Source organism: Amblyomma americanum, chromosome 5 (genome assembly GCF_052857255.1).
Source record: "Amblyomma americanum isolate KBUSLIRL-KWMA chromosome 5, ASM5285725v1, whole genome shotgun sequence".
NCBI lineage: Eukaryota > Metazoa > Arthropoda > Arachnida > Ixodida > Ixodidae > Amblyomma > Amblyomma americanum.
In genome coordinates, this window is record NC_135501.1 from 40,564,114 (window position 1) to 40,588,061 (window position 23,948).

General features: G+C 48.1%; 1 protein-coding gene and 2 pseudogenes across 1 annotated transcript; 1 reads left to right on the plus strand and 2 right to left on the minus strand.

Moving 5' to 3' along the window:
• The first annotated feature begins 42 nt into the window (after positions 1 to 42).
• LOC144132397 (uncharacterized) lies at positions 43 to 22,947 on the plus strand. Its single transcript, XM_077664781.1, has 5 exons — positions 43 to 180; positions 5,435 to 5,663; positions 7,299 to 7,448; positions 17,381 to 17,541; positions 18,419 to 22,947. Exons 2-5 carry the CDS (start codon positions 5,437 to 5,439, stop codon positions 18,604 to 18,606), a joined length of 726 nt encoding a protein of 241 aa, XP_077520907.1. The 5' UTR covers positions 43 to 180; positions 5,435 to 5,436; the 3' UTR covers positions 18,607 to 22,947.
• Positions 8,498 to 12,545, minus strand: LOC144132394 (uncharacterized; annotated as a pseudogene).
• On the minus strand, positions 12,561 to 13,437 carry LOC144132395 (uncharacterized; annotated as a pseudogene).
• Positions 22,948 to 23,948: the final 1,001 nt, after the last annotated feature.

Sequence of the window (23,948 nt, forward strand, 5' to 3'; positions counted from 1 at the left end):
GCGCGCGTGAGCGTGTGCTGCTGCGTGCCGTGTGACGTGTGTAAAAGGTGACGGGCGCGTGTAGTGTGTGAGCTCCAGCGGCGCCGGCTGTCATCAATCGAGGAGCTCGAGCCCCCGGCGTCAGCGCGCTATCGCGAGTTCTGGACAGCTGTGTCGAAACCGATCCGCGAGACGTCACAGGTGAGCCCCCCTTCAGCCGCGCCGGCATTGCCGCGGGGTTTTCATCTTTGGTCGTCCTCGTTTTTTCCTCGCTCGTCCCCCGCGTGTACACGTGGCCTTAACTGACCTGGCCAGCTGGAAACGCCGCTCGGGTTGCAACCGGCTCGCTGTCATCCCGCGGAACCAACTCTAAGGGGCAGAAACATCCCTTGTGTGGAAACCGTCATTTCTTGATTGTAGCTTTGGAGAAGCGCGCGTTATCTCGGACCCCGGATCTTTACTACATCGCGCGACTCCCCAGAGCTCGTCACTGCGCGTATCTGTGCTGCCCGTGGTTAATCCCTTCGGATATTAGAATAAACGCTGCCTAGTTACTGTCGTTGGACACCACAATCAGTTTCTCTTTCCGGCGACAATTATTGGTTGATTTTCTGACTTTTGCTGCGGCGCCAGGAAGCTTTCCTTCGGCCGTTTTCTTATGCACGCACCGGTTGGTGCGGGTACAGCCGCCGTTTTTGTTTAGTTTTCGCCCCTGAGATTAGTTTTTTTTTGGTGACACCTGTGCGAGTTTTCTTCGCAAAAGCTGTTTTTCGAGGTTTTCTTATTCTTGTCGCTTAAAATCTAAGTACGAAGACAGGTATATATATGGACGAGGATATTCGTCTGTCGTCCTTTTTTTTTTCTTTTTGCTCTGCATGCATTACAGGTAGGGTTTCTCAACCGAATAAATCCAAGAACTTAGTGAAGCCTTCAAACTGTTGTAATCGTTTGCTCACTGTTGTGCCGGCCAGGGGAAAAAGCGCCACCCTGAACTCATCTACTTGACCTCCTTGCCCGACTCTGCCCTGTACATTCCAGTTTCATTGCAGCATGGTTTAGCGTTCGAACAGCAATACCTTTTGGTAGCTTATTTAGAAAGAATCGCATGCATTCCTATTTTGTTCCCTGTATGAGTTCATCCTAACATGTTAGGATGAAGTTTCGGTGGTTTCACTGATTTACTTGCTACTTAAGAGGCATGAAGTGTAACGCATCCGCTAAAAGGCAAGAGTAATGCTGGGTACAGCGTGCATGAATTGTGAATAACTACAGTTAAAATCCATGTAAGCACAACCAATGATCTGGCTCTGTAGGAATTCTCTACATTCTTCTGAAACCATTGTAATCGAAGCATAATAACAGTGCTGTAATTGCTTTAGCCTGCTGGTAGTGCCGTGCTTGGTCCTGTAGCACATAGTTCCAGGATGATTTTTCCTTCAGCTATACATATCTGGAAAACCATGCAGCTTTCCTTTGTGGCTCTACGACTACAGTTAAGGAGATAGAGAATAGTCTGTCATTGCAAATCTACTTCACCCTGAAACATTGCTTTAGGGAGTTGAAGTTTGGGTGTATGACCATGTCGAAATTGGCAACTTGGGTTCCGTACTGAATCTGTGTTAACAGTAAGACTGCCATGAAAAGAGGCGACTAATATAACCTTCATCATCTTTGTAATCTTTGTGCATAGATATAATGAAGTGTGCCTTCAGTCCTGCTAGGTGACCTGTTGGGTGTTGTCTGGACGATAAGGACTCAAGTAGTCTAGCTTCAGCGCTCCTTTCTGTTCTCATGATCGCTGCCTCCTCCCAGTCTATTTCATGTCTGATATAGTCTGCATATGTTCTGTGCGTGTTTTTTGCATGGCCTTTCTTAACATTGTTTTGACGTTCTTCTATGTGTTGTTGAGAAGTTTCCAGCTTCCACAGTGTACACTAAGGGGCAGTCATTGCACCGTGTCTTATAAACCACACCAGGGAATTTGGCACATAGTAGCGAGGTTTTCATCTTGACCCATGCAGCTGGAAGCTTACTTGCAGGCATATGTTCAATGTGTGCACTATGCTTTCGGCAGGTTTGGGACAGAGCTTCGCTACTTGTGGCACATACAGAATTGCAGCACACTTCATATTTTGTTGCATTTGATTGCTGTGCTGCTTGCGTGCATTTGTTTTCTTTTCATGTTGCTGACGAAGTTTTCTTGGAGACCTGTTTCACCCGAGGTCTCTTAACCACATGGAATTCATCACTAAGCTCACAGGATGAGAGAAAATGTTTCTTGCCTAGTGGTATCGGCAAGCATTGATTGCTTGTGGGCCACGGGATGCGCAGATTCAAAACCCACATATCTTCCTAGGTGCGTTTGCTTTGGGAGGATGCTGAGGGATAAGCGACTGCCAAACTTCATAAGGATGATTAAAAATGGAATGCTACCATTCATTCCCTGTTGAACTGTTAAATTGATCTGCAGCTGAACAGCATTCAAAGACGCCGGTTTGATGTCGGCCACAGCAGTCGAATTTCAATGCAGGCAAAATTCTAGAGGACCGTGTACTGTGCGATGTCAGTGCACATTAAAGAACCCCAGGTGGTCCAAATTTCCCAAGCCCTTCACTATGGCGTCCCTCATAGCCTGAGTCACTTTGCGACGTTAAACCCCCATAAACCAAGATCCTTAGTCAGCTTGGAATAGGTCACCGCATCCACAAGATTCTGTCAATTTTATGTGGCATGTAGAACAGTTGGGGATAAAGGGCACATTTCCTTTGTCCGCAAGGAGGATGGCCATATTTTCGTTTTCTTGCATTAACTCACAAGCCTTACACTCAGCTTTAGAAATAGTCTTGTGACGAGGTGGCTTTCACCTTCATGTAAGCATGCTGATGACATTCACTCTGATGTTTTCTTTGATTTCTTGATCAAGAAGGTGCACTGCTCTTTAAACAACAAAATCATCTTCTGTGTGCCGGGTTGTTTCCCTTGATTAATATTTAACCCCTGGGTAAGAACCATTTTTTTGGTAGAGCTTGGGGTGTAGAACAGCGGGTTCTGAATTTTGAAGGTTGGTCTCTTAAATCTTTTTTTTTTTGTCGAAAGAAGTGAAGAGCTTCCATTTTTGGAAAACCTCATACTTTTCTGTTATTCACTGCACCTCTTGGTTGACAACTGTCTGCATCTCGCGGAAGACATCAGGCATACAGACTTCCAGGTACCGTTTCGCAAAGTGAGCCTTCGATTCCAGGCACTTCAATATCCACTTTCATTCATAGAGACAGGCTAATTATAATTAATAGAAGCAGTCATTCTGCCTTCTTCATGGTGTCCAAAGGCAATATTCATGGGACCTGGTTCCGGTAGTTACTCTGATAAGGTGTGCAGAATTATCCTTACGAAGTACGAGCATATCTGTGGTATTTGCAGTTTTATTCAGTGCATGATGTGCCTGCATGACACGAAAGTCAAATAACTGTAACCATCATAGCTGCGATTTTATTAGCTTAAAAGCAGATTCAATTTAAAGTCTGTGCTGTCTCTTTGTTGTTGTTTTATACGTGTGTCTAATTGTGTACTGTCAATTCTTATTGTAATGAGTTATGCTTGCTGGGCCTGCCATTGCTCAGCAAATATGTAATGTGCCAACAAGGTGTTGAATCAACATCATTAAGTTAGAACTGTATGCAGTGGCACACGTGTACATAAACTAGTACCTGGTCATATCTGAAATCTCACTTGGGCTGCCCGGTGCCATGTTGACTTCAGCCTACCCAAGGGTTCTAGATATCTAGTGAGTGATAAACAAATAAATAGATGCGCTGCAAACTATTATCGATGGCTGGATCACGGGATTCTGCAGAAGACGACAGATGAACACACGATGGGGGGGGGGACTCTGTTCGGTTGGTTCTTCCATCATCACTGTGTTTTGCCATGGGATGCAAGTACGTCATATAGCGCGTGTGAAAGAAAATCGAGACGTTTTAGCCGAGAAAAGTGAGCATGCGTGTTGAGTTGGGCGCACCTGCTTTCTGTATGTGCCCCTTGGCAGGCACACATAATTTCTCTCGCCTCCTGCACTTGTGAACATATCATAAGAGGTGGCTTTCTGGGAGGCATTGGCCAGCTTGTCGTTAACTGTGCTCGCTTTCCTTTTTTTTATTTGTGGTGACACTGCACAACCTGGCAAGATGGGGGGAGGGGCCAGGGCGGATTAAAGCACATTTTTCCTTTTTGGAGATCCATCTGAACACCATCTTTAACAACAGCTCTGGGATATGTAGATAGCGAGTATATAAATACTAAATAATGCATAGCATAGTGTTGCAAGTTAGTAGCACTAAACAGGAAAAGGATATGCAAATGGTGCTTTCAAACAAATTTACTATTTGTTTCAAATCATAGTTTGTGGGCTGTGATCATATAGTGGTTAGTACCTTGCGTTGTGATGATATTTTTTGCACATGAAATTTGCTACATTAAGCAAGAACTGTACATAGCGTTCTTAGTACCTATTATATTAGTGATGTGCAATGCTGCCTGGCAGAATACTGCGAGGTCTTGCCGGTGTCTTCCTCTAACAATTCTGAGGACCACAGAGGACTGTGTTGGGTAGGAAAATGAGGGGCTCGTTTTGACATACATGTACAGGGTGGCTTCTTTTTGGAAAAATGAATTTAATTGATTGATTGATTGTACCATGTCCATCGCTTTGGCCAAGGGTGGCGTTAGTGAACACTCAAGGTTTTAGGTTACATGAAGAATAAATATCGCTGAAAGCAGATTTGAAAGCTGCTGCCATAGCTCAGTTGGCAGCGCAAATTTCGCGAATTTGTTGCATTGTGGGTTTAGATTCCACTGGCAGCATGTCGTTTTTTCTTCAACTTTTTAATCAGTTATGTTTCAGCCATAAAATGATTACATTGTTTAACACCACAAATCATAAAAAGTTAGAAACATTCCTCAATGCATTCCTTGGTTTCAGTGATTGCCTTCACATGTAGGGGTCTGTGTACATGGCCAAGACAAGGCACTCAAATGTTTGGTTTCTGTGCAGAGTAAGTACTGGCTGCCAACTGACTCACACACAGTGACATTGGTTAGTGACACTGTCATGGCTGTGGCTGATAGGGCAATTTCTTTGCCATGATTGAGGCGGAGAGAATGAGGCCAACACACGGCTGTCTCAACTCCCCATTGTATTTAGTTGTTAGTGTGCCCCATGAGTGCCCTGTCCTCCACGCTTGTCTTGTAGTGCACCAGAGAAGAAATTGGTGGTGCCTTATTTTGGTGCCGGCAAGAGAACTAGTATCGTATCCTGGTATTCCCCCTGGCGGAGTGTTGAAAGAGTACCGAGGCACTGCCCCGCTTTGTTCACCTCGGCGACTTCCTCCTGCCCCGTTCTTCACGCATTTTGGTGAAGGGTGCACTGTAAAATGGTGGGCTCGATGCCGCTTTGCAGGTATGCGGTGGTGTGAGACCCTCCTAGTTGCCCTGGCGCTTAGCTGGCGCAGCAGTGCGCAGATGCAGCAGCAGCACCAGCAGATGCACCAGCAGATTGGCATGCATCAGCAGGGGGCTGGTGTGCCCCAGATGCAGGTACCCCAAATGCAGGTGCCTATGCAGCAGCAGCAGCAAGTGGGCTATGGCCAGGCGCAGCAGCCCCAGCAGTTTGGCATGCCGCAGCAAGGGTAAGTGCACATTGCTAGCAGTGTGCATGCCTGGTGTTCATGCAGTCATCTGGTGTGCACCTTACATCCACTGTCAAGAGTTTATAAAATGTGACTGGTGAAGAAATTGCTTCTCATCCTGTGCTTGTTGCTTTAGATTTAATGGTACGTTGTGGAATTTCCGTTCTGAGAAATAGGTTGCGTGAATTATTTCAACCTGTGTTCAAAATGGTGGTATTTTTTTTATTGCAAGATGGCTTTCGATACACTTTTTACAGCAGTTGTACGTGAGTGGTTCTTTGTAGGAGCAGTTGCTTCCATGGTGGACAAAAGTTATGTCTTGAGGCCTTACTCACAAGGCCATAGAAAAGTGTGGCATAGCAATGCTTCTTGGCTGCAGGGCTCATCGAAAACCTCCAGGCCAGAGTGCCTACTTTTAAGCAATATATACCAGTCAGGCCCTTACCAGTGTTTGTGAAGCTACCAAAGTCCTCGTAGATGAGAATGCGGATCTTCCTCACCCTCCAGACACATCAAATGCACCACTGCGAGGCTCAGAAGCAGGCCCTGTGGTTTGGGGACCTGTGATCAACCATGTGCTTCTAGGGAAAATGTGGCACTGGTATCCCTCTGCCTCATTCTGAATGCTGTTTCTGTGTGGGCTGTCGTGTTGTCTCGATGGACACGATTGTGTTGCTCGAGAAAATTTTGCATAAGCCTTAGAGAACCATGGTCACATTGGAAGCCTGTGATTGAGCAAAAAATTGCAATTAAGTACTTATGGTTCGCTCTCACCAATGACTGAGGCTGTTTGTGCGCTGGTGTTGATACGAGTTTATTAACCTCCCATGAGGATGCTGAGCCGGGCATTGCTTTCAGAAACATTGTATTGAGTGAGAGATCATCGATGCCAGGTGTGCCAAGAACATGCCTAGATATGTACCCTGCGTTTGTTTTCATAAATGCTGTCAGCACTCACTTTAAGTGAGACTGCTCTCTTCCTTCAGGGCTTTTGTTTGGATTTTTTTTAGGGGGATACTGAGTAAAAATAGTTTGAAATGAAGAAATCAAAATTGCACGCCTGTGTTGCGTTTCTCCTGGCACACAGGCTGTGCTTAGCAGACCTTTTTGCAACCTTGTGTTGTGCTTTCCAAGTGTTGCATAAATGCAAAGTACTAGTGAGAGTGAAAGCACGATTGTGGATTACAACACGCATGTTGAGCCAGCACAAAATCAAATGCACAAGGTGAAGGCGTACATATGTGATGCTCCTGCGCCATCCATCAACTTCATCAACGACCAGGCACACTCACCAAATGTGGTCTTCATGTTGCCAGGACCAGCCAGCGCTATGGTGAATGTTTGTTTCACTTTGGGCATACAGTAAACCTGTTAGTTCAGACTGAAGTTTACGAGCGATATCGCATTCTGAAGCAAGACGTAACTACAGTTACTACATGGCTTAGGCAAACAGAGTTGGGGCCCATATTTTTTCTTACCTGCATCACCAGATGTGAAGGTCAGTGCTTTGACTGCCTCTGCACTGGGCAGGACTTGGGAGCATTGCATGTGTTGCCATAGTGCTTTCCAAGGAAAGGTCTGTGTGTAGTCATTCGCATTGTTGCTGAGCTGCTTCCTCCCGCCCGTGCCTCACAGCTTTGCACCCCAGCAGCAGCAACCCGGCATGGTCCCGCAGCAGATGGGAATGCCTCCCCAGCAGCAGCAGCAGCAGCTGGGAGGAGCAGGTCCTCAGGTTGCCCCTGGTGGAAGCTTCATTCGGGAGAAGTCGCATGTTCAGGACCGGGCGTAAGTTGTCGACGATTCGCAATCTTTGCAAGACTTTATGGTTGCGCGACTCAGTGTCTGTGGCGCTGTGTTGCTGAGTGCATGTGCGTGGGTTTACTTCCTGGACGTGGCGGCCATGCTTTGGTGGAGGCGGAATGCACAAACACCTATGTAGCAAGATTTGGTGCGTATTAAAAATCTCAAATATTTAAGAAAAAAAAGTCAAGAGCCATGTGCAAAGGCATGCCACGTGCTCTAATAAAATTACATTATTCTTCCTTTGTGGTCAGGTTGTTGCATCATCATGTAAATAGCAGTGCTTTAAAGAGATTGAGAAAGCTAGCTGGTGCTTGGGATGCTCATGCAGAAGAGCGGATGACAGCAAAGAAGAAAGCAATACAATCTTATTGGAAAAGCAACATAATTCTTGCACTTATTCATTTCTTTCATTGAAAACATTCTGAACCTCACTGGTATAGGGCCTTACTAGGTGGTATAAAGAATAAAATATAACAGAACACTGCTTGCAAAGAAAAAAAAATTAAACAGAAAGAGCATGGTGCCGCCACAGCTGGGACAGTTGGTTGCTTGATAGGCATAAGTGGATTTGGCAAGAACCAGTGCTTATTGTGTCGACTTGTCATTCAGTGTGCACACTGTTCTGGCCTGAACACTAAAGGTCACGCATCAGACATTTGACAAAAAGGGGGCTCTGGCAAAATGATCACAATCTAGAGCTAGCTATGCTGCAGGAAAGAGGTGGTGGGTGACCAGTGGGAAGAAGATGTTAATGTTCAGCCATTTTTGTTGGCCATGGTTTTAAGGAGCAGCACTCATTGCGTGACTTCTTGTGAAATGGGTTTAAGCAGCTGGTTTTTTTACTTGTGCAGAGTTTTGTTTTACATTTTGTCTCAAGCAGTGGCTTAGTCAGCATGGCACCATGGCAGTGAAGCTGTTGGAAGTGCTCCATGCGCTGTTGCGACTTTGAGGTGGTCCCGTAACGCTCGCCACCCGTTTTGTGACAGAGCATTGCCAGCTCTCAGTCGGTAGCGAAGACTCCGAGTCAGGCGTCGATGAGAACAACGAAAGGGATTTTATACATTATGTACAGAGCATTATACAGGACGAGATCGGCACAGGGGCCGAGAGCTAGCAGCAAACGCGACTGTTCTCGCACGGTGACGTCCGGCGAGGTTCCAACGCGTCACACAACACGCTCCACTCGGGAGCGGCACACTCAGCGCGAGCTCGGAAGATCGGAGTCCGGAGTCCTCTCCAGGCGGCAGCATTGGGGCTTATATAGCCCCGAGAAACGGTCGTCGCACAAACGCACCAATAAAAAGCGAGCACCTGACAGCCATCCGAGAGGTCCAACCAGCGACCGCGCTGGCCACCCGCTTCAAGTTTGCCGCGCGCGGTGACTCCCAGGGGGAAAGGGAACCGGCGCCTGGCTGTCTAGCAATGTTGCAACACGTTCGGACATGTTGCTCGGCGATGCTTCTCCATAAGGCGCCGCTGCGTAGCGGCGCAGCATCATAGCTTGTCCAGGGAGTGTTAGGGCGCTGTTGCCTTGCGGCGCAGCACCGGGCTAGTCCAAGGGGCCTGTCCAAGGGCGTTCGCAGGAGAATTTGTGCAACTTGTAAATGTGGAAACCGGGCTGGTTGTCCGGGCACAACAGCATCCCCGCCCTCAGATAAGGCGCCGGGAAGACGAGCTGCTTCCACGTGGCTCGGATGCCAGGCGCGCACGTTCGTCAGGCTCTTCGAAGTTCACGTCCAGTGTCCGGACGCCAGGCAGCTTCACGTGCCCAGGTTCCACTCACCGGGCCAGGATCGCTGCTCACAGCGTTGTCGCCAAGGATGACGAGGTTGTGCTGCTGGAGGGTCATGCTCCACCTCAGCAAACGGCCACTTTTAGACGACATGTTACTTAACCAAGTGAGAGGGCAATGGTCCGTTTCCACAATAAACTTAGAACTGGAGACATAACAAGCCAGCTTCTGCACTGCCCACACAACGCAGGCGCACTCTTTCTCAGAGGTACTGTATGCCTCTTCCCTACAACTTAGTTTGCGACTCAAATACAAAATTGGTCGTTCATGACCACTAGTATCTTCTTGGCATAGCACCGCTCCCATGCCACGATCACTCGCATCACATTGAATGATGAAACCTTTCGAAAAGTCTGGTGCCGTCAGAACCGGCTTATAGCTCAATGCTCGCTTCAGCATTTGGAACGCATTTTCTTTTTTCGGGTCCCACGTCACCTTAACGGGCTCAGACTTCCGAAGCGCGTCCGTTAGCGGGCTGGCAAGGTCAGAGAAGTCTCTCACATAGTGTTGGTAATATCCAGCTAAACCTAAAAAGGCCCTTATATCCGTCTTAGTGGTTGGCCGGGGATAGTTCACAATAGCGGCTACTTTGATGTCGGAAGGTCTACGCCGGCCGCGCCCTACCACATGGCCCAAGTAAGTCACTTCACCGCAACCTAGGTGACATTTAGCTGGTTTCACCGTAAAGCCTGCCTCTTTCAACCTGCTCAATACGTCACGCAAGTGCTCCAGATGTGCTTCCCAAGTGTCCGAAAATATGGCAATATCATCTAGGTACGGTAAGGCGAACTCGCCCAAACCATACAGCACTCTGTCCATCAGGCTAGAAAAACAGTACGGCGCGTTTTTGAGTCCGAAGCTCAACATGAGTGGGCGGAACGTTCCAAACGGGGAAACGAATGCGGCGCAGCGGCTAGCCCGTTCCGTAACGGGTACTTGCCAATAGCCTCGCACGAGGTCCAGGGTAGATATATAATTTGACTTCGACACCGTCTCTACCCTTTCTTCCAGGTTTGGTATCGGGTATGTCTGATCTCTAATTATCACGTTCAAACGCTGATAATCGACGCATGGCCTCGGATCTTTTCCCGGAACCTGGACGAGTATCAGGGGCGATGTGTAATCGCTCTCACTTGGGACAACCGCCAAGTCACGCATGCGCTGAATCTCCTCAGCCATGATTTTTTTCTGCGCGGGTGAACAACGATACGGTTTACTGCGGATCGGTTGCTCAGATGTTAACTCGATGTCGTGCTCTAGGACCGTGGTCCTTCCCGGACGGTTCGAAAAAACCTCCTTAAACTCTGCAACGATTCCCTTTAAGTCCTCCTTTTGGGCGACACTTAGACGTGCGTCCAACGTAAGGTGTTCCAACATTAGCTCTAAACCACATTCTTTCATGTCAGCCGTCGTCAGGATTTCGGCCCCTTCCTCATCGGCAGCATTTACCGTCATGCTTACAATCGCGTTACGCTGAATGTATGGTTTCATCAAATTGCTGTGATAAATTTTGTTCGGCCTTCTCCCTAATTTAACTTCGTAGTTGGTATCAGAAAGCTTCTATACAACCTTTGCGGGCCCCTCCCAGTGAACCTCGAGCTTGTTTTTCTTCGACGGTCGCAGCAACATCACTTGGCTACCCACTTCAAAAGTGCGTTTTTTTGCTGACTTGTCGTAGTATTCCTTTGACAAGGTTTGCGCCGCCTTCATGTGGTTCTCTACAATATCTTTTGTTTTCCCGAGCCTCTGGTGGAGGTCGAGGACATAGGAGACTACATTTGGGTCGTCGTCACTGCCCTCCCAAGACTCTCGTAGCATGTGCAGCGGAGTTCTTAGGCTCCGGCCATATACAAGCTCCGCGGGGCTAAAGCTTGTGCTCTCGTGGGGAGCAGATCTCAAGGCGAACATAGCTGCGGGAATGCAGGCCTCCCAGTCACAATGACGCTCAAAGCACAGGGCTCTCAATATTCGCTTCAGCACCGAGTGCATTCGCTCTACTGGGTTAGACTGTGGGTGATGGATAGAACTGTGCACCACTTTAATGCCGCATCTTTCCATAAAAGTAGAAGTTAGGCAGCTGGTGAAGATGCTGCTGTCGCACTGAATCTCGGAAGGGAACCCCACGCGTGCGAACATTGAGAGCAGAGCGTCTACGACCTGTGAGGAATTTAGCTCCTTAAGAGGTACCGCCTCTGGGAACTTTGTCGCGACACACAGGGCGGTCAGAACATACCTACAACCGTTCGTTGACTCTGGCAGAGGACCTACAATGTCGATTACCAGTCGCCGAAAGGGTTCTGTTATGACTGGCACACAATTTCATCGGTGCCTTCCACTTGTCAGTGGATTTGCCGACTCTCTGGCAGGTGTCGCAAGAGCGCACGAATTGTTCGATATCCTTCCAACAATACGGCCAATAAAACTCCTGAGCCATTCTAGCCTTGGTCTTTTTTGAGCCAAGGTGCCCAGCCCACGGATTTTCGTGCGCGAGTTCCAGTAACTGACGGCGATGTTTCCGAGGAATCAGAAGCTGCTCATATTTGCGACCCTGCTTATCCGTGTAGCAGCGGTACAATAAGCCAGATTTCTCGTAAAATGAAACCCTCTTTTTCTCCACCCCCAGTCTGACGCTTCTCATCAGGTCGGCTATGGAGCAATCTTCCTGCTGCTCACAAATCAGTTTCCTTTTCAACTGCAGCTAGCTCCTGCCAGCTGGCGGAAACTGGAGAGAGTGTGGAGCCCGCATCACCTAACTGCGGCGTCGTGTCTACATCGCGACTAGCACTGCACGTGTCATTCCCTGTAACTTCCAGGCCACGCTCGCCCAGGCCAGCCTCCGAGCTCTGCATCTCCCGTGCCTGCTCGCCACTCAAATTACCTTGATCGGTCCATTTGCCGCCCCGCTGTTCGCTCACCGCCGCCAAGTCAAGTTCCTTCGACAGCTGACGCACTTTGGATCGCGTGAGGGCCATGTACGCCACGTCAGCGAAGAATGATTTGCCCTGATCCTTCAGCAGCTGCTCCGAGCTATTTGAGAAGAGGTAGGGAAAATGCTTCGGGAGGGCGGCAGACACAGCGGCTTCTGTGTTAAGTTTCCCGAACTCTCCTTCAACGATAACTGTTGCGATCGGCAAACAGACACTCTCCTCCTCGGCCACTTGCCGTATCCAAGCGCATTCTCCCGTAAAATCACTCGAGGAGACGAAAGACAGGTGGACAACGTCCATAGTTGCTGCCGAGTCCCGAAGTGCTCTGCACTTCTTGCCATTTACCATAATTTCCTGCATATATGGCTCCAATAGTCACATGTTTTTGTTTGTTTCCCGTATTGTTGCAAAAGCAATTTTCTCTTGGCAGTTCGCCGCGATGTGCCCTTGCTTTTGGCAGTTGTAGCAGGTTAACGGCGTCCGTTTTTCAAAAGAACGCGCCGCATCGTTTCGCTGCTTGGGACCATCGTTAGCCTTCTGAGATGCATTCTGTCCTTCCCTTACCGTTTCTTTGGTAAGGGACTCGTCTTTCCGAGACTCGCGACGGGTAATTTGCTTCTGTTCGTCGGACTTCCTGGAAAAACCATCTCTCCTATCGGTTTTTTTCTACGCGCACTACCCTGCTGTGCAAGCTGCGGCGGGTGTAATACTCTTCCGCTAACTCTGCTGCCTTGCTTAGCTTAACCTCCTTTAACCTATCTTGCAGCCAGAGCCTGACATCCTCATCAATGCAACGGTAGAACTGCTCTAGCGCGATGCATTCGACGATTTTATCGCGGTCGTCGAAAACCTCTTCGCCCTTCAGCCATTCCACCAGGTCGGCTTTTAGACGAAACGCGAGGTCAACATTCGACTCCCTGCCCTTTTTTGCCTACCGGAACCTCTGCCGGAAAGCTTCGGGCGACAATTTGTACTTCCGCAGTAGCGCTTCCTTCACGTCACTGTAGCTTTCGAACGCCTCTTTCGATAAGCAAGTTATTACGTCCGATGCCTCCCCAGGAAGCAAGGCTAACAGATTCTGTGCCCAGAGGGATCGCTCAATGCCATTCCGTTCGCACACATGCTCAAATTTTACGAGGTATTTGGCCATATCCTCTCTGACGACAAAGGGTGGAAGTTGATCGCGTATTCTTGGACCGTTAGAAGCGAGACTAGGCGCCAGCGAGCTAATTCGGGCCTCCAACTCTTTCATTTTAAATTCGTGCTCGCGACATTTCTCTTCCCTTTCCTCCTCGCGACGTTTCTCTTCCCTTTCCTCCTCACGACGTTTTTCTTCCCTTTCCTCCTCACGACGTTTTTCTTCCCTTTCCTCCTCACGACGTTTTTCTTCCCTTTCCTCCTCGCGACATTTTTCTTCCCTTTCCTCCTCGCGACGTTTTTCTTCCCTTTCCTCCTCGCGACGTTTTTCTTCCCTTTCCTCCTCACGACGTTTTTCTTCCCTTTCCTCCTCACGACGTTTTTCTTCCCTTTCCTCCTCACGACGTTTTTCTTCCCTTTCCTCCTCACGACGTTTTTCTTCCCTTTCCTCCTCACGACGTTTTTCTTCCCTTTCCTCCTCACGACGTTTTTCTTCCCTTTCCTCCTCGCGACGTTTTTCTTCCCTTTCCTCCTCACGACGTTTTTCTTCCCTTTCCTCCTCGCGACGTTTTTCTTCCCTTTCCTCCTCACGACGTTTTTCTTCCCTTTCCTCCTCACGACGTTTTTCTTCCCTTTCCTCCTCACGACGTTTTTCTTCCCTTTCCTCCTCACGACGTTTTTCTTCCCTTTCCTCCTCACGACGTTTTTCTTCCCTTTCCTCCTCACGACGTTTTTCTTCCCTTTCCTCCTCACGACGTTTTTCTTCCCTTTCCTCCTCACGACGTTTTTCTTCCCTTTCCTCCTCACGACGTTTTTCTTCCCTTTCCTCCTCACGACGTTTTTCTTCCCTTTCCTCCTCACGACGTTTTTCCTGCTGCTCCCACCATTCATTGATATCCGCCCAGGCCTCTTCGGCTTCCTCAGCCGTTACGTCCCCAGTCCTCATGTCCTCAAGGATCGCATTCTTTCTTTTTGCTAAGCCCAACTCCTCACAAATTTGGAGAAGATCTTTGACCTTGTATTTCTCCATCGTTCACACTGCCCTCTTGCTGTTTACCCTTTTTGAATATACTTGCCGTACGCTACTATAACGTTACTAGTAAGACACGCGCAAGTATTTCACACACTGCCCAGTTTACACCCTCAGCATCCCTTGGTTTTCAAAACACTCTTACTAGGCTTGAAACACACAAGGTTAACGCAATGCTACACCAAGTCCTTCTCTAAGCTACTATAACCTGTGTCAGAGAAAGTCTGGTGTTTGAGGTAGACTTCAGGCACTCACCGCGCCGAGGTAGCTGATGCCGGTCAATCCCTTAGCTGCCATCCTATGTTGTGACTTTAAGGTGGTCCCGTAACGCTCGTCACCCGTTTGGTGACAGAGCGTTGCCAGCTCTCAGTCGGTAGCGAAGACTCCGAGTCAGGCGTCGATGAGAACAACGAAAGGGATTTTATACATTATGTACAGAGCATTATACAGGACGAGATCGGCACAGGGGCCGAGAGCTAGCAGCAAACGCGACTGTTCTTGCACGGTGACGTCCGGCGAGGCTCCAACGCGTCACACAACACGCTCCACTCGGGAGCGGCACACTCAGCACGAGCTCGGAAGATCGGAGTCCGCAGTCCTCTCTAGGCGGCAGCGTTGGGGCTTATATAGCCCCGAGAAACGGTCGTCACACAAACGCACCAATAAAAAGCGAGCACTTGACAGCCGTCCGAGAGGTCCAACCAGCGACCGCGCTGGCCACCCGCTTCAAGTTTGCCGCGCGCGGTGACTCCCAGGGGGAAAGGGAACCGGCGCCTGGCTGTCTAGCAATGTTGCAACACGTTCGGACATGTTGCTCGGCGATGCTTCTCCATAAGGCGCCGCTGCGTAGCGGCGCAGCATCATAGCTTGTCCAGGGAGTGTTAGGGCGCTGTTGCCTTGCGGCGCAGCACCGGGCTAGTCCAAGGGGCCTGTCCAAGGGCGTTCGCAGGAGAATTTGTGCAACTTGTAAATGTGGAAACCGGGCTGGTTGTCCGGGCACAACAGCGCACAAGCGGAGACGAAGCTTTTTTTTCTATGTGATGCCAGTGCACATAAAGAACCCCACGTGGCCGAAATTTCCGGCGCCCTTAATTCACTACGGCCTCCCTCATAGCCTGAGTTGCTGTGAGACATTAAATCGCCATAAACGATTTTTTTGTCATGTTTGGTAGGTTTCAGCGGATGATGCCCACCTGTACAAATTGCAGCAATGAAGTTTGTCTTGTCTTTGAAGCTTACAGTCTCTGTGTTTGCAGTTGGCAGTAGCTAGGTAGAAAAGGCTGATTTTTAGAAGCTTTTTAAACTTTCGTAATAAGTGTTTCACATTTTCTCTTACATTGCTTAGGGCTGTGCATTTTTTCATGCATCTGACGGAGGGGTGGATTTAAGGAGAAAGGGAGGGTTTGCCCCCCCCCCCCCTCCAAGCAAGAAATTTTGCATAGGAAAACCATGCTGAAGGCTCATTTTCATCCAAAAAAGTTCAAGAAATGCCTGTGACTCCTGCCCCCACCAGTTGCCCTTTCCTAGAGTGACCCGTAAAGCCCCACCCTGGTCTGAGTTGTTTTCTTTCATTTCCAGTTCTTGTGAACATATTCTGAAATGAGCCTATTTGGGGCTGCCACTTCTGGTGCGCACCTTTTGGCTGAAACAAGAGAACAGGGTCGCTGATCTCCAGAAGTGCTCGCCAATTGGTAGAAGTGGCAGAAGCAGCTGTGGCACTCTTTTCCAGAGAGAAGTGCGGTCGTGCATTCAGACCATCTGTGGCGTTTGCTCTTGAGATCCCGAATCTCTCCATTGTTGGGTAAATCGCTTTTATGAACTGCAGTAGAATCACGATCATACAAATCTCATGGGGCACAAAAAATATTCGTACCATCCAAAAGTAACAAAAATTCTTGTGCAGAATTTACGCCAATCTGTCTCTGGCTGAAAGTTTACTTACACCTGCAAGCAGCCGCTCACTGTTCACAGTGCACACTGCGCGACTGGTGATCCCGGCAGCACCGATGTATGGACAGGAAGTGCTTGGTGCTCAAGGGTGCTGTCACAGCTCGCATGTTCGTGTCATCTGCAGTTGGGCAGGGGGTTGTTCTTAGCATCCGAATTTCTGCGAATTGCACACAGTGCACTTTGGCCAGGGAATTATACGAATTTATATCAGCCGGGATTGTATCATTGAGATTCTACTGTAGAAGTATAAGCGCAGCACGCCGAAAACATGAACAATAAGTGCGAGCAAAGCCATCATATTTGTCCCAATAATATATGCCTGGGCTCATTGACAGGGTAGGGGGGCAGGTTCATTGTCACTGCTTTTGAGCACAGCTGCTATGCAACTGTGGCCAAGTTTAGGTTGCTGTCACATTATTCAAAGGAACTCACGATCCAGAAGTGGGGTGCCTTTGAGGCTGCGAGTTCTTCAGTCTTGTCGGCAGGGTCATTGGCCACGTTGCCAGTGATAGGAAATAGAGTTGCTGAATTGAGCGCATTTCTGATGTCTTGACAGCTGATGCAGTCGCGCTTATCATTGGAACTGGACACCACAATTGCTTCAGCTGCTTTAGGTAATCAGCGCTCACTTCCGGAGGTGGTAAGTCCCTGATCTTGGTCGTGCGGGTTGGATGCATCCTGTGTGCACCAGCTTGATGCCGTGCAGTTGTTGATTGCACTTACGGCAGAGGAAGCAGTTGTCTGTAGATTCTCTGTAAAGCTGATAAATTACACGATGTTTGAGTGCATACCTTTGTCTTGCCCCCTAGGAGCAAGAATGATGCCCTGGGGCTGTTGAAGGTTATTACTAAACATGCTAGATTTAACACTGAAATCACAAATTAGAACATTCAGTTCAAGGCCCTGGTACTCTATATTTCGTGAAACATGCCAGCAGGGGCATAGTGGCAAATGTCGCATGTAGCAAAACTGAGTGTTGACACAACATTCTTTGCCAAGGTGCTTCTTCAAGCTTCGGTGAGTAAAGGCAGCAGCAGGCCAAACTCATTGACCCCCTTGGCCACTATCTGCTGTGCAGGCACATCCAGGAGCACCTGAGCGAGATGCTGGGTCCCAACCAGGACATGAGCAAGATGAGCGAAGAGGAGCTGCAGTTCCACTATTTCAAGCTGCACGACAACGACGACAACAACAAGCTCGATGGCCTTGAGCTCATCAAGTCCCTCATTCACTGGCACGGTGAGACTGAGGCACTTTTAATGCAATAGCGTTAGAGATGATGTCACACCAAAACTCTGGCGATGACCGAGAGGAAATTTGCTGATTGATCTAGAGAGGGAGAGGTCACGTGACCTTGTGGCTGCCAGATTTTGAGCAGCGTGCCCACTGTGGGAGGTGGCAATTAATGATTGGTCGAGAGGGGTCACATGACCTCATGACGTCATCACTACCTGCCCACCAGGTCGTGAGCAACGCATTTTCTACGTCGTGATGGCTCAGTGGTTATGGCGTTTGGCTGCTGACCAGAAAGAAAACACAACTGGGTTTGATCCCGGTCGTAGCGGTCGCATCTCAGTGAAGGTGAAATGCTAGAGGCCCGTGTCCTGTGCAATGTCAATGCACGTGAAAGAACCCCTGGTGGTCAGAATTGTCCGGAGTCTTCCAAGTACGTCGTCTCCCATAACCTGACTCTCATTGGGACCCTATAAAACCAAACCTAGTTTCTAGACAGGATCCTATAGATAAAGAATCGAAATCAAAATTCAAAAAATAAAAACCAATGGTGTATGCAATTGTCAGCAGCTTCACAGCATAGTGGATACCTGCTCCTGCAGCTAACAGTCTGAATATGGTGGTTGATGGACCGAGAATTGCAAAGGAACTAGCACAAGCATATGCAGAGGTTGCACCAGAGGCTGCGACAGATGTGAAATCTAATGCTATCGGAATCCACTTCTAAGGTGACTTAAGCGTCGCCATATTTTGTGTCTCTTTTATGCAGTGGTTTCACGGGTGGATTTTTTGCCCAGCTGTGATGCCAGGGGTGTTGTGACAGTAGTTAGGTGACAGGGGATTGGGAACCATTAATACAATGCACCTGCTCTGCACACTGCAGTGGAAGAGAGCAAGCACATTGCACAGCAAGGCCAGCAGCAGCCCACCCCGCATGGCACCACCAAGCTTTTCACGGACCAGGAGCTGTTGGCCATGATCGACCCCATCCTCCAGATGGACGACCGCAACAAGGATGGCTTCATCGACTACCCCGAGTTTGTGGCCGCACAGAAGTCGCGTGGATTTTAAGTGCCTGTTTCCGCACCGTGTGGGAACTGGCGTTCAGGCTTGTGGGCACAACAGCTGTGCTAAGATGAAACGCGGAACAGTGGCCACAGAGCAACAGGTCCCAGTCAGTGTCTCACCTATTCCCACGTCCTGTTGAGGCCTCGTGCTGTGCCCCACACTCGTTTTTTTTTTTTTTTTCAGCCTTGTGCTGTTAATCTCTCAAGCGTTGTATCATCTCTCACGGTGTGCAGAAAGGCTGGATCAGTGGGAGCCTGCTACTTTGCCTTCCCTGCAGACTTGTAGCACATTTATCTGGCTGGAGGTAGTGCACCATCACCTTACGTGCAAAGCAGTTGCGAGTGAGCTGCAGGTGACCCGGGGTGCTGTGGCTTAGCTTTTCAGGACACGGCACATCATATCCGCTTGTCTTGTTGCCAGCACAACTGCAACATTCACTGCTGCTGTCAACCATAGCAGCTTCACTTTTGATTGCACTTCAAGGTCACTGAAAGGCTACAGCTACATCTCCCTCAGCAGCTGCTTGCATAGCTGCTTTCATGTGTCATCTTCCTCGCGTTTGTCAACCTTTCTTTTTTTTCACAAAAACAATCATTGCTGTGGCTTGGCAACTTCTGCATTTACCATTTATCGAAACAACTAAACCTGATGGAGGCAGTTAACAGTACCAGTTGACCGACTGTCGTTAAGCAAATGCCAGTTTTGTGTGACTGAGTTGTGCCCAGAATGACAGGAACTAAGAAGAAAAGCTCCTGGCTGGAGTTTTCTTGTTTCCTGCCAGAAAACTAGCATTGCAAGTCCGTGCAAACTCTGGTGCAGAACTTTAAGTAGAACAGTGAACTGAAAGTACCCCGTATAATAGAGGAGCCTTTTCTCAAAATGGGCCTTAAATTCAAAGTGCATCTCGCCTTCAGTCTTGCCTTGCATAAGACGAGAGAAAAAAGCGCATTCAGTTTGCAATTCTATGAGGTTCTCATCTACTTTGCTTCGGTGACCGCAGAGCAAATGCTGGCAAATAAGATTTGGCTAGGCACATGCATGTCAGTATTGCTGGTGGGTTTTGATCGGTTGTGAAAGCAGTTTTCGGAGTACGTCAGAATAGTAGATGTGCAAGAGTAGTGCAATTCCTTCAGGCCTCTATTTCGTCTTAAGTTATTTTGTTTTGTGAATTAGGCGTAATGGCATGTATGCTAAGCTAGGTATTCTGGGGGGGGGGTACCTGTGGATAACATAGGTGGGATACCTGGTTTTACACTCCAGAAATATATGTGTGGAGCCTCGGGCTGTGTAGGGTCACCTTGGACTTGTAAGGAAAGGTAAACTTCCTTCACCTGCAGTTCTCTCCTAGCAAGTTAGCGGTCACAGACTAGGTATCCTGTAATTGCGCCGGAAAATACGTAGCCAGTTGCGTGCTAGGCATCATGAAGTGGGCAGCGTTTCTAGAGAAGCACACACAAATTTATACTTCAAACCTTCTAGCCAAGTGTGGGGTAGCCAACTGGGCACGTTGCCTGATTAACCTCCCAGCCTTCTTTTCTTTTCTTTCTCTCTTTCATGCAGTACTCTCCTAATAATTCGGGTTCTGCTGTAAATGGTTCAGCTTTTCTGTGTTAGCATTAAGGCTGGTTCACATTCAAGCGAATGAGCGATTGAGCAGTGCATCGCAGCGAAAATTTCCAACTTGTTGGAACCTCGCCACTCATCATCGCAACAACTCAAAGCAGGTTTTTGCGCCGCGGCGGCAGAATTCCTTAGCGTTTTCGCTTGCATATGAAACAGGCTTCAGAATGACCATTATCACAAAAAGTAACCAGCATTGGCCTGTGAAACCTTGGTGGAGAGGAAGCAGAGAGGGACGTCTTCCTCTCCATTTTCAGGGGACAGGGAAGCGGATAGGTGACAACCGTAGCCCCTAATCGTGATTGATGGGCGTGGGGAGGGCATAAGGCACATCACACTGTGATCGCTGGATTGGATCAGGAGTGTGGAGAGGAGGTACTGATTGTCACACTGATTGCTGGATTTGTTCGGGAGAGTGAATAGGGGGTACGGCATCTCGGACGGTGATTGGTGAACTCACCCATGGTTGGAACCTGTTGGCAGCAGCAGCGGCCAATGGGGACACTAATGCTAACATCTGTGATCTTTTTTTTTTTCGCAATCTGGTTGTGTGAAGAAACCTGTGCGAGTGATAAATGTATTTTCTGGCACGTCATTGGTTCAGGCCTTTGAACATTCAGCCGATTCTTGCACAAATTAAGATAAGTTTGGTGCATTCCATTAGAGTATATAATCAGTCGTATTTATGATGTGCTTGCTGTCACTTCCGGTGAATTTTTCAAGGAATCAGTGCTGTCAAAACTGCACCCAGTATGCTGCCACCTTTCTATGCGTAAGTGAGTGGAAGCTTTGAGTGTTCCATATCTGAGAGTTGTGCAATGTAAAAAGACTCTTTTTGTTCAGTATTTACCAAACAGTGGAGATCTGTGTCAAGTTTTTAGGTAGATGCATTGCGATTTTTATTGTGGTAATCGTGTCAGCGAATATACGAAGGATTAACTGCAGTGCAGCGCAGTTACATCGATTTCGGAAGAACACATTTAGTGCTTCGTATACCATGAAATTGCGTACTAATTTGTGTACTAGGTGCTTGCTGTCTGAGAAACATGTCACAGTGCCTGAAATGCCCTTGTCATTATTGTAATACGACTGCTGTCATCTTGTTAGTTTTTTTAAGGCTGAATGCCTTGTTCACAGTAGTTGTATCGAGATGTATGATAAAACTGCATGCTAGTAGCTGTTGTATTTGGAAAATTCTATGTAGTACTATGCATGAGGCTTGGTTGGACTGTACTTACAAACAGCTGGGCTGCTTATGACAAAATTATAATTTCTTGTAGGCCTTCATCTAGCAAAACTGCTTGGATGTTCTCAACAAGCTGCTAGAGTACACTTAAACAGTTGACCTCTGGAATTGATTTATGGCAATCACTTTTGATTTGTTATCATTTTTCAGGGTGCGCCCCTTGATGGGTCAGAATTTTTCACCACCTGCTTCTTGTGTGATGACGGACTTGAAGGTTTTATGCCATTTTTTTTGCCCTCTGTTAAGATCTCGCATATTATTGCTGAATATGTGGATGTTGTTCATTTTGTCATTCTCTTTAAGTGTAAACAGGCCAGAAATTGCTATTCTTGGCGTTTGTTTTAGGGATAAGAAGTTACAATCGGGAGCCTTGTTTTCGTTCTTTTGAAGACGTTTTAGATCACCCTTCCATGGCAAGTATAATGTTAATGCTACATTTTTGTTGTAAGGGCAACTTTAGCAACTTTCTACAAGTAAGAGCTTCGGACTCTTCAGCCAAACGAAACTGATTACATTGTAGGCCTATGATATTATCAACCCTAACAAATCTGAGATTGTGATGGCCAAGATAAGCAAAATTACACATTGTAGGTCCGAAGCTACGAAATGTAGCACCAGGTTAGTGTTTCAGTGTTGAATGCAGGCAATTTGCACAAGATCTAAATGTTATGTGAACAGGAACAACCAGGCATTCCCTCGCACAAATTTTGAACTGCTGTACATATTACTGATGGCTGCTTTATAAGTGTATGGAGGTTGTGACAGCTGCATTTTATTCTGGCGTCTGTCTTGCTCATATAGGATTCATTGGTCATGTATGTGCATAACTGTGAATCTCAGTGACTTACACACCACTTTATATGTATCTCTCCTTTCGTTTTTGTGCCAACACTCTGGAAACCGTCACAAGTGCTGCACGTTCTAGCATTTTTTATTTTTCTTTCACGGACTACTCACATAAAGTTTGCTCTTTTTGTTTGCATTTCTTACTGGAATTGTCACACTATATGCTTTAGCACAGTTTTACCAACAATTGAGGGCCTTTGTTCAAAGGCTGTTTATTTCTTTTACTCCACAAAAATCACCACGTGGCTTCAAGTGGGCTCTCATAAGTAAAGTAGCTGGTTCTTGCCATGTGTGGGTAATTTTTACCATCAGCATGATGTTTGCAGTGGATGGCTGCCCATGTGGAGAGGTGCACGTCTTGTGCTGATCTGTGTGGCTGGATTTATAGCACTTCAGCCTGATGTGAGAGGCGAATGTGAGCAAATCTGGACATTTTGTTTGGAAGCACTGACACAGCCCTGTGAATATCGAGGGACTGTGCAAGATCAAACTAGGAAGTTTTTGTGCCAGTGGCATGCCAAGGGAAACCTGGCCGCTGTGTGTTCAGCACAAAGCTCCGCTTGTTCAGTCAACCGAGCGACAACAACTTCATTAAAGAGGCATTTTGCATAATAAAATACTGTCTTTTGTCACAGGGCCTGCTTTCGTAGCTATATGCTACATTGCTTGTGGAGGTGGCTGGTAAAAGGGCCATGCTACACGGATATGATGAAGCTTGCTTTGTAAAGCACCCACCATTGAGTCTCATTCAGTGCATCGTCATGGCCGGAAACCACCGCGATGGCTCGGTGGTCTTGGAGTTCTGCTGGTAATCCCAAGGTCACGGGTTCAGTCTCAGCCGCAGTGGCTGTATTTTGATAATTGTGCAGTACAAAAACGCCCGTGTGCTATGCAATATCGCTGCATGTTAAATGGTCCCACTTGGTCTAACCCTCCACTACCGCACTCCTTGTAGCCCTTGTGTCGCTTCGGTTTGTTAAACTCCACAATTTGAGATGGCTAGAGTGAATACAAGGCACTGAAGTGTACCCAAAAAATTATCAATAGTATTACGCTCAGCTGGCTGCTAATGGAGCCTCTTTGGGCCTGATTGCTGACAAAAAAAAAATGTGTTTTGAAGCAATAGGTGCAGTAGCTGTTGTACTACTCAGTGAGCGCCTCAACCACGCTGTGAAGGAAGAATGGAAGCTGGGAATGTAAGAAGAGGGACATTGTAGTGGAGGGCCGTCGTTCCTCAGTCTTGCTTTGCCACCTATCGGGTTCTGCTCGGCTGCGAGCACAACTGAATTTTGTCTATGGCCTAGTTGCACAATCTCGCTGAGCTGGCGGCTGCTTCGCGCCCGCGCTTCCTACGCTCTCTCCAGCGTGGCCCTCCTAGCACGAACCTCATCCGAGGGGGCAGTTAGTTCCACAAGTACGGTCCTGTGCGTTGTCGCCGTTGCGTGGCCTTCGTCGCACGCCCTTCCTCGTTCTTGCTTTGTTGCCGATCGGTTTCTCGCTCAGCGGCGATCACGACTATAGACGTTTCCGCCAACGTCGGGCGCCCTCCGCATCACCCCTCGCACTGCTGCGCCATGGGCGCGCGCTGGTTTTTCGGTTATTTCCCAGGCCGGCCGCAGGGGGGATCTTGGCT

Bases quoted from the DNA above. Each gene is read 5' to 3' on its own strand.
- LOC144132397 (XM_077664781.1), top strand. From the start codon at position 5,437: ATGCGGTGGTGTGAGACCCTCCTAGTTGCCCTGGCGCTTAGCTGGCGC. The intron at 5,664-7,298 runs GTAAGTGCACAT...CGTGCCTCACAG, and splicing joins TTTGGCATGCCGCAGCAAGG to CTTTGCACCCCAGCAGCAGC. The intron at 7,449-17,380 runs GTAAGTTGTCGA...TCTGCTGTGCAG, and splicing joins TCGCATGTTCAGGACCGGGC to GCACATCCAGGAGCACCTGA.